General features: G+C 28.8%; 1 protein-coding gene and 1 long non-coding RNA gene across 5 annotated transcripts in view; one reads left to right on the top strand and one right to left on the bottom strand.

Annotated features, from left to right (window-relative positions):
• Positions 1 to 3,259, top strand: part of LOC115245810 — an 11,104-nt gene extending 7,845 nt beyond the window's left edge. Inside the window, exons 1-4 of one of the 2 annotated variants that reach the window (XR_003885603.1) lie at positions 2,210 to 2,323; positions 2,448 to 2,568; positions 2,797 to 2,931; positions 3,070 to 3,259. This is a non-coding gene — a long non-coding RNA (uncharacterized LOC115245810). Of the gene's footprint in view, positions 1 to 2,209; positions 2,324 to 2,447; positions 2,569 to 2,796; positions 2,932 to 3,069 lie in introns of those variants that run through there. The other variant, XR_003885602.1, reaches the window with a different exon arrangement.
• Positions 1 to 6,693, bottom strand: part of LOC115245809 (DNA helicase MCM8-like) — a 16,877-nt gene extending 10,184 nt beyond the window's left edge. For 2 of the 3 annotated variants that reach the window (XM_029824290.1, XM_029824292.1), the window contains exons 1-14: positions 6,482 to 6,693; positions 6,120 to 6,215; positions 5,770 to 6,011; positions 4,811 to 4,946; positions 4,401 to 4,651; positions 4,021 to 4,125; positions 3,656 to 3,808; positions 3,342 to 3,561; positions 3,105 to 3,268; positions 2,684 to 2,896; positions 2,506 to 2,612; positions 2,039 to 2,255; positions 1,818 to 1,964; positions 1,554 to 1,701 (exon numbers count right to left, since the gene is read on the bottom strand). In XM_029824290.1, the coding sequence (XP_029680150.1) occupies positions 1,554 to 1,701; positions 1,818 to 1,964; positions 2,039 to 2,255; positions 2,506 to 2,612; positions 2,684 to 2,896; positions 3,105 to 3,268; positions 3,342 to 3,561; positions 3,656 to 3,808; positions 4,021 to 4,125; positions 4,401 to 4,651; positions 4,811 to 4,946; positions 5,770 to 6,011; positions 6,120 to 6,215; positions 6,482 to 6,557 (2,275 nt within the window). In that variant the 5' untranslated portion in view covers positions 6,558 to 6,693. The remainder of the gene's footprint in view (positions 1 to 1,553; positions 1,702 to 1,817; positions 1,965 to 2,038; positions 2,256 to 2,505; positions 2,613 to 2,683; positions 2,897 to 3,104; positions 3,269 to 3,341; positions 3,562 to 3,655; positions 3,809 to 4,020; positions 4,126 to 4,400; positions 4,652 to 4,810; positions 4,947 to 5,769; positions 6,012 to 6,119; positions 6,216 to 6,481) is intronic. The other variant, XM_029824291.1, reaches the window with a different exon arrangement.
• Positions 6,694 to 9,957: the final 3,264 nt, after the last annotated feature.

Below are 9,957 nucleotides of genomic sequence, written 5' to 3'. Positions count from 1 at the left end.
TATCGTGAGCAAAGTAGTTGCTTCCAAAAACTATCTGTGTTAACGAACGGAGAGGTATGCATAATTTTTTTATAATAATGTGGATATTTCGATATGATAAAAATTGTAGCACCGTTTGAAACGAATACAACGATGTATGATATAATGTAAATATTTTACATTTTATACGAGTTTCATCAATTAAAAATATCGCGGGCGAAAATGAAAAGGTAGACGTCGCCCGCGATATTTCAAGTTGATAAAACACGTATAATATATAAAATAATGACCTTACACACACACACACATATGTGGACATATTTTATATATAATTATATTTGTTATTATAATATGTAATTAAAATGAATATTTATATTTGATTTTTTTATATAATTATATTTGAATTATACTTGGGTCGTTCACATCAAAACCGGAATTTAATTTTTAGACAGATAAAGAGGCAAAATTATGACTAATAAAGAACATTTATTTTTCAACATAATACCTATTTTCATCACAGCATTTTTGCCATCGACGTACCAATGTGTTAATACCGGCAGAATAGAAGGAGTTGTCAAGGAGTTGACTTCTGAACCACTGTAACACACACTCTTTAATACACACCTCCCAAAAAAGAGAAAAACTATAAACATTTAGATTTTCATCTGTTTGGTCCCTTGAAAGAACATTTTGGGCAGCAGGCGCTTTCAGTCAGAAGATGAGCTTAAAACGTGTACATTACAGTAGTTCAGATGTTAGGACAACTCTTTCTATTCTGTCGGTATTAACGCATTAGTATATCGATAGCAAAAATGTTGTGATGTAAATGGAGATTATGTTAAAAAATAGATGTTCTTTACCAATCATAATTTTGCAATAAGAAACTTTTGTATTAAACGTTTTTTCTGAAAGTGCCTCTGTCAACCTTAAAATTGACCTTGAAGGTAACTGTCACAGTTGCTTTCAAGGTCAATCTTAAGGTTGACAGAGGCACTTTCAGAAAAAACGTTTGATACAAAAGTTTCTTATTTTTTCACGTACAATTCGAATCTGTAATAAAAAGTACTATGTTCCCTTAAAAAATTCAACTTCCGGTCCGGATGGCGTATTTCCGGTCGGAATCAAAAGTTGAAAATATCACCATTCGATAGAGCATACCCGATTTACTTAAAAAATGTTCGCGATTTTTTATAAAAGCCATTTATTTTCATTTTAAAAGGGGTGTACGGGTGGTCTGGGACACCCTGTATATCTATATGAACTTTTTTCTCCAGTTGATATTTATTTATCATAAAAGAAAAGTTATTTTAAAATTTCTATGGCTAAAGTTGTTTTTATTTAAAATAAAAAATACAACAATCGAAAATACAACTTTTATATTTTAATGCCTAACATTTGAGAAATATGCCATAATAAAATGATTAGTATCATAGAATATATAATATATTAAACAGATGTATTATATATATAAATATATTTTATTACACACATACACACATATATATATGTATAAACACATTATGTGGTATCATAAATAAATTTATATGTATCTTTCTTAATTTTTAATAAAATACCTTCTCTGTTCAGTGTTGAAATTAAAACAGCAAAATCATTTATCAAAATACCTTTGCACGTAGCAAATGTTTTTAATTCTTTTGTTGAAAATATTTGTTTTTTATCCACATTTAGTTTTTCTTCAAGTATCTTTATAAACGTTTTAATCTGTATAAAAAAAAAAAAGAAATTGTAAATAATATAAACTGTTATCAAATTTTGTGTGTACATGTAAATAGTTTTATATAAATGTAAGTAAATCACTCCACATACAGACAACTTACTTTTTTGTTTGTTAATTTACCATCAGAATTCAATCTCGATGTTACACAATCTTCTAATGTGTCTGTCATTGTATATTGCAATATATCTATTACATCTAATGCATCTGACTCAGTTGCTTCAATACGTAATTCCAGTTTTGCTCTAGCCTATAATAAAGTGATATAAAATATTTTTTTAACACACATAATATATTTTTCTCTCGTAACAAAAGATACCAAACCTCAGTTAAACGGATCATGGCTTCTAATTGTCTATTAAATATAGGTATGCTTCCAAATTGTTTATTTTTTGATCGAAGTTCTAAATAATATTTCTGTAATATAGCTGCAGCTTTGGCTGACAATTTTGGCTTCACATATTGTCGTGCGTAGGAAATATAAGTTCGAAGAATAGGCTGTGATATAACCTCAGTAGATAATGGCAGCATTAGCTTTTTTCTGAAATGTTTATTATAGTTAGGTTTAGATGCTTCTCTTAAACGAAATAGTACATAAAACAAAATCGAGTATAGTATAAAATATTATTAATTGTTTTTTTTTTTTTTAAATTAAGCACATATATTGCATAACTGGAAAAATAATAAGTTATAATACTCAAGATATGATCATGTTTTGTACTATTATTTTCAGCAAACCAATGGATCACTACCAGTGGATCACCACCAGAGGATCATATATTATTATTTACCTTAAGGAACAGTCATTAGCAGACAACTCTATAGCTTCTTGATTGAAACTTGTATGTGAATTGGTATGAACTGTCATAATATGCTTGCATAACAAACTATCAAAGTGCTGTCATAAATAAAAAGATAATATCACTACAAGCAATTCAATACTTATTCAAATTACAGATGTTTATTTACCTTATCTGGTTTATCCAATAATAAAAAAATTAAGTCAAATCGCGAGAGAATAGGTTGATTAATGTTTAGGTTTTCAGTTACTGTTTTGCTTTTGTCATATTGCCCTCCAATAGGATTAGCCGCTGCGAGAATTGATGTCCGTGCAGGAAAAGAAGATATTATACCTGATTTTGCAACAGTAACTCTTTGTTGTTCCATTGATTCTAATAATGCCTGGAACAATATATACATATAAAAATATATTTCAGGTATTTAAAAAAATTTGCTTTATTAATTTTATTATACAAGAATATTACAGAAAGAAAGAGCAAGAAAGAATGAGAAAGTGAGAAAATTACTATATTACATCTGTTATTAGCATTAATAGCATTTATTCATTGTTTTAGCAAATATGTTGCTATGAATATTTATATTATTTTACCTGATGCTGAGAACACATTTTATCAAACTCGTCGATGCAACAACAACCTTGATCTGCTAAAACCAAAGCACCAGGTTCTAAAGAAAAGTCATTTGAACCGGTTTCTTTTGTAAGTGTTACCGTTAGTCCGGAGGATGTACTTGAATTGCCACAAATGTATATACCTTCAAAAATTTTTGTAATGTCTTATATAAAACATTTATATCTTACAAAGAAACTTGGTTTTCTTTAATATACCTTTTGTAGATATTCGAGCACATGCTTGTAACATCTGTGATTTGCCAAGACCAGGATCTCCAATTAACAAAATATGTATGCCATCTCGTAATTGCGCGCGTTTTACGTTACCTCCAAATAAACTCAATATCAATCCAGCTTTGACTATTTCATGGCCGTATATACTAGGGCATAACGAATGTACTAATAATGCAAGAATATTTTGTTCTTTATATATATTCTATATATAACAAAAAAAAGACAACTATAATTATTTTGCAAGGATGCAAGATTTAATTCAATTTTATATTTGATAAAAAAGAAAAAATATACACCTGTATAGCTAAGTAATTTTTTAAAGACATTTCATTACTCATAGAACTTTTATTTTCACATTTACGTTTGTTATTGATAATTGTAATTGCTTTCATATATAATGAAAATGGAATCCCAACTTGTATTTTAGTTGTATCGTCGACTCCTTGTACCTAAAATTTTTCAAGATGTATAGATAATTTCTTTCTTTCTTTCTTTAGCATTATAAGTAGATATATTTAAATATTTGGAAAAAAATATATTTTTTTCATATTGATAATGATAGATATAAAAACATCATTACAGCAGAGCATTATGCAGAAGAAAAGAAGATTTTTGGATATAACACAATAAACATTTTTATATAACTATTCCTGAGAATTACCTTGATAATGCCTGTAAGTGTTATATTGTCCCCAGGCATGCAAATATTAACTACATTATCCATAAGTTCCACATCAAGAATTTTAGGCACTTTACCTTTATTCTCCTACAAAATATTAACACATGCATATACTGTGCAATATACACAATTTTATTAATATTTACTTTATATACATAATTTATTTCAAAGCATTTAAAATACATTATTTGTATGTTCTTATATGAAATTTTTAACTTTTAGAACAATTCAAAATTTATCAAATATAACTATTATAAAAAATAAAATTGTAAAATATATTTGTTCGAACTTAAATTATAAGATCTTACAAAGAAGTAATTAATTATATTATTTAATTATATTACAAATAAAATATACTACACCTGCTCATCATTCAATGATTCTTGTATTCTGATTATCTGGAATAAAATACTTTTCACAAAAGGTGAATCCAAGACTGGATAAAACTTTGATGTGCCACAAGTATCACATATTTTTGGCAATGTGTATATTTCCTGAGACTGTTTGACTAATTTTTGCAAATGACATTTGGAACAGGCAAATACCATCCACTGTATAAGATGTTTTATTCTGCCAACCCTTATTACACAGCCTCTAGTAGATACCAATCGCTCTAGAAAAATTTCCATAAAATAAAATTAAAATAACAATTAATTGTCTAATCCTGCAAAAATAAAAGATTAATGTATATAATAGAAACTCTCTTTCTAATGAATCTACATATATAATATTAGATACTTTTTTAGATATACAGAAGTCTATATACACATACCATAATAATTTAACTTAAGGTCTCGCAAACATATGATTGGTTGATAATTTAATATACTTAATTTGACTGTTGGTAAACTGCTAATAGAATTCAAAACATACTGTAAATTTTCTTCTGGCACCGTTTTCAAAATTTTCTAAAATTATAATATCAAAAATTTATGGGAAGAATTACAAGAAAAAACAAGTAATCAAGGATCTGTTAATAACAAAAACCAAAGTTTTTAAAACTAAGTAAATAATAAATAAAACTAAGTAATTAATAAATAAATTAAATTTTGTATTGTTTATATTATTCACACACTCCCACACACACACACTCACACACACCTACCCACCCACCCACTCACACACACACACACACACACATTATCGAGTTTGTTATACCTGGTGGTAACGATTGCTTCAGCTTCTCAGCCTTCTCCTTATCGGTAATGACAAGAGTGTATAAAAATCTGGAGCAGCGAACTTTAAACTTGACATTATCAGCATTTTTCTTAATTTTCACAGCTGAAAAAGAGAAACAGCAAATCAATTACACCATGCAATATATATATATATATATATATATATATATATATATATATATGAATTATATAAATAATACAAAATTTAATTATGTATATACACAAAATTTAATTATATATATACACAGGATGCAGCATTTAAATTAAGACGCATAAATATATATAAAACAAAGCAAAATAAAAAGAAATTCAGATAAAGGTTGTAGAGTTTCAAAGGTGATGCTATTGGTTTGACCTGTGGGTTGAGTGAAAGGTGAAATGAAGATCAACTTCTTTTTTTTTAATGGGATCCTAATTTTTTAAACACCTACATTAGTAGCCTTTTTTATGATGAATTGACGAATGATCACATATTCAAAATCATTATAAAAGTAGAATAGAAAATTAAAAATATAAACAATATTTATTTAATCATAAAAAGGAATAAATATACCTGATGAATACTAAGTTTCATACAATTTAATGTGTTTGTTGGGTTCTCATGAATTTCATGCTTAAAATTTGGCCATTGCTTCATAAATTCACTATCCTCATACAGGTCACAGATGTCAATATCAAAAGACATGCCTGCTTCCAAATTTGCCATAGTAAACAACGAAGACAATACTTGATGTCTTTCTATAAATGCCTCTATAGCTTTAATTTGTTTTGTAATAGCACTATTAGTTTTATACTCTGTATAAATATTTATTAATGTATTAGAGAAAGAGATGCAGCAAGACACATATATATACCTAAGAAAATAATATTTTGTTTTTTTAACTATATCGATTACATATTTACCTTTGTCAGGAAAAAACAATTTCCATCCATAATATGGAATATCTATATTCCTACCAATATCGAGATTATCGGGTCTATGATCTGTTTTATTTTGATCTAAAATAATGTTATAACATTATTGAGATTTATTCAGAAATTTAAAATATTTTAATTTTATCTCTCTAAACTTTTTATATTTAAGAAGTTCTCTTTTTATCTTAATGTAAAATTAATTTTATCTATTTTTTAATTATTTATTCTCTCTCTCTCTCTCTCTCTCTCTCTCTCTCTCTCTCTTTGTCTAGAATATGTATATAAAATATACAAAAGATAATAATAATGACAATAAAACAAAAAATAACAAGCAGAATTTCAATACTTACGTGATATATCGTTGTTTAGTTTTGAAGTTTTCATCACTTTCCATTTCTTTTTATGAGAATTTGTTTTATCACTCATAATATTAAATAATTAATATATATTAATATATAGTGACGAAGGAAAAAACAAGTTATTCTATTTTTTCTAATGTCGAATTTCTTCTATACTCAAACAATAGTTGCTTTCCATTTACATCAAAACTCAGTAATTCTCATTTGTGATTTATTCTGATTGATTAATGCAATGCTTCGAAGCATTTCTAGCGTCTTCCCGACCGCAGCCGTGATGTAATAACTCATAGCGTTTCGAATGTAGGGCTGTGTTCCGATTCCCCACCCGGACACCCGGTGCACCCGATATTATAGTATACGTGACATATACTATAATATCGGGTGCACCCGGGTGGGGAATCGGAACACAGCATAGCAGGTTTAATCTAGAGTCCCTAAAGATAGAGTCTGGCCACGGTGCGTGTTCCTTTTTATTGGTCAAAACGAAGTTTGGAAAAACATGGCGGAACCAATGGTTAGGGGAAGCCATAGATATAAAAAATATAGAGACCGAGCATAAACTCGTGGTTTAGGCGAGGGGAGTGAAGCCACTGCGGACGATGCGACGAGGTAAACTATGCCTAAATTTGATTGGCTGTTATATTGCGCAACGTCAGTGATATTCGTGTCGTTGGCGGCTGTCAAACATATAATTATCACACATATTTTGATAGTATAAAGAACACTTAATAATAATATATAATAATGCTATAAAAAATATATATAAACTATATATAATAAAAATATTAACTTTTTAACTTTTTAATTTGCCATTGTTTTGCTATTGTATATTGGTTTGACTAGTCGCCCTTTGGTACATGCAATTTTTATTCTATATGAAATAAATCTCTCATAATTTTCAAACCTAATTGATGACAATTGTTAATAAGACTTGCACAAGAAATATTTTTTACTTTTTCCATAAAAAATTATAATTAAATTACATTTAATATTATTTAAATGAGGCAAATATTGCCGAATAATAAATTCCATGGCGATAAAATATTCAAAAAATCTGTGGTTACAAAAAATAATGTATTATTTTAATAACATTTTAAGTGCACAAATTTTGCATATTTAATATTTACGTTATATTCTGTTGAGTCTGCAGAATTTAAACAAATTGCGCATATTGCACTTTTACCTGCAGCAATACTGTGAATTATATAACCAGCTATATTATATAATATATTTATTAACTCTATATTATTATCTAAAATATAATCTATTGAAGTTTATATTTAAATCGGGCACGAACTTATGCAATCACCTGATATATGTTTTGAAATAATGTCAATAGGAATATTCGGAAACTGTTCAACATTTTTTATTTTCGTTTTACTCAAGAAGTCACACAGAAATTGTCTATCATCTTAGTCATAGGTGGAATATTTTGATGGTTTAATATAGCGAGATATACAAAATTCTTTCAAATCTTGTTTAAATTGTAAAGCATTGGGTGTATTTAATGTTTTGTTTTTATTCCTGAAAATAAATTTTCTACACAATCCTGTGTGAACCGACTTGTTAAAACATACACATAGCCTCTTTCGTTTATCAAATATTTTGTTAATTCGATAACAGATTTTGTAGTAATCATATGACACCACATTGGACGGGTTTAAACTTGGGATTCTGACCTATTGCAATATTTCTGAAAAATTCTACAACTGACTCAAGAAACTCAATACTTCGATTATATTTTTCTTCACTTTTTTCATTGCCTGATGTTTTACCCAATGCTACTCGTTGAGATCGTGACGTTACAAGTGTGAACCATTTGAAAACAACTTCTATAAATGATGCTGTTGTCTTATATTCTATTTTGCCTTTTTTTCAGCTACAAATGTAAGTGCACTGCTGATGCTGACATCCATGCTCATGACATTTTCCGCTTTATTAACTTTCATTTTGTTATATGTACCGGGAATAATATCACTGTGTTGAAGTTTAGGAGCTAATTTGAAAAATAAATTTTGCAGTTCGATTAATTCAGTCAAATGCTTGCATTTTATGGTAGACGAAGATAATTTATGTGTATGCACGAATGTCTTTGGTAGTTCTATTATTTTGTTATTTTCCAGGCAAGATCTTAAGTTTTTTAAGAGGTGTGGCGCATCAGCAAAAAAAACAATTTTTGTTTATTGTCTACGGGATGACATATAGAATTATGAATTAAAGAAAATTTTCCACCTGAAATGTTTTCAAATGCTTTCCACATGGCTTGATTTACCGATCCCATGTCGGAAATTATACTATGTACATATAGACCAATGGATTCTGCTTTTCTAATTACTGTTTCCATTATAACTTTTAAATTAGCACCGTTAAATCCATTGGGCGTATAGTAATAGGCAACAACTTGTTTCTACCGTGAAAAAATACCAGCAAGCATAATAACTAAAGCGTGCGATGCTTTTTGTACTTGTCCTGTAAAGGACAAAGAAAAATATATTTAATAAAAAATATTTATAAAGAGAATCAAGATTTTATGTAGATTTAGGAAAGAAATATACCAGAACTGTCAGGCATACTAGCATTGCCAATATATGAAAGAGTGAAAGGATCAAACTGTTTTCCAGGTACTATACTCATTTCATCAATAGCAATCGCAGCATCTTTTTCTCTATCATCTTTAAACAATGATACTTGTTTCTTTAAAATATCAAAAACGTCCTCTAATATTCCTTGCTCAAAGCTAATGCTTTCTTTTCTTCTTCGTAAAGTACGCTGTGATGGTAAAGGTAGATGTTGAGTTAATAATTCGTTGTATCCATTGCTGCCACACGAAAACTTCAGTTGTAATGCCTTAAGGGAATCCCAAAAGGTCTGTTTTACCGATAAAAACGTTATTATGCCAAATATTTTTGTTGATTATAGATATCAAAAAATCTTTTTCCACAATTAAAGTATACATAATAACGGAGTGCGGAGTTAAACATTTCATATGAAAAGTGAAAAAAAATTATAAAATTACAGTTTTGTTATCGGCCCGTGCCGTCAACATTTACTTAATATAAAAGATTTGTAATCTGCACGTGCCTAATCAGTAAATCTAATAATTTTAGTGTTGTTTTAAGTTTTTTGGTGACAATTATTTGTTTCATTTTTTCGATTTTCTTCAAAACGAAGCAAAAACGAGCAAATCTCTAAAGGACTTTTTGTCTTAGTTCATCGGTCCCCTACACGCTCATACAGTTTTGACATTTAAATTGGGGACACCCTGTATAAAATGCGAAATATATAACTTTTATTTTCTATAGTAAGGTGACATATACATGTCACAGGCTGTGTTCTGATTCCCCACCCGGGTGCACCCAGACACCCAGAGAGCGTTCAGATTCCTCCCAAGTGCTCTCGCCGGACTCTCAAGTGAGACGTTCAAATTGTCACTCTATTCACCCGGGAGAGCGTAAAAACCACCCGGC

The sequence above is a fragment of the Formica exsecta genome, unplaced genomic scaffold, assembly GCF_003651465.1.
Source record: "Formica exsecta isolate Colony F162 unplaced genomic scaffold, ASM365146v1 scaffold1316, whole genome shotgun sequence".
NCBI classification, from domain to species: domain Eukaryota; kingdom Metazoa; phylum Arthropoda; class Insecta; order Hymenoptera; family Formicidae; genus Formica; species Formica exsecta.
This window is presented reverse-complemented; position numbering and strand designations above follow the sequence as displayed.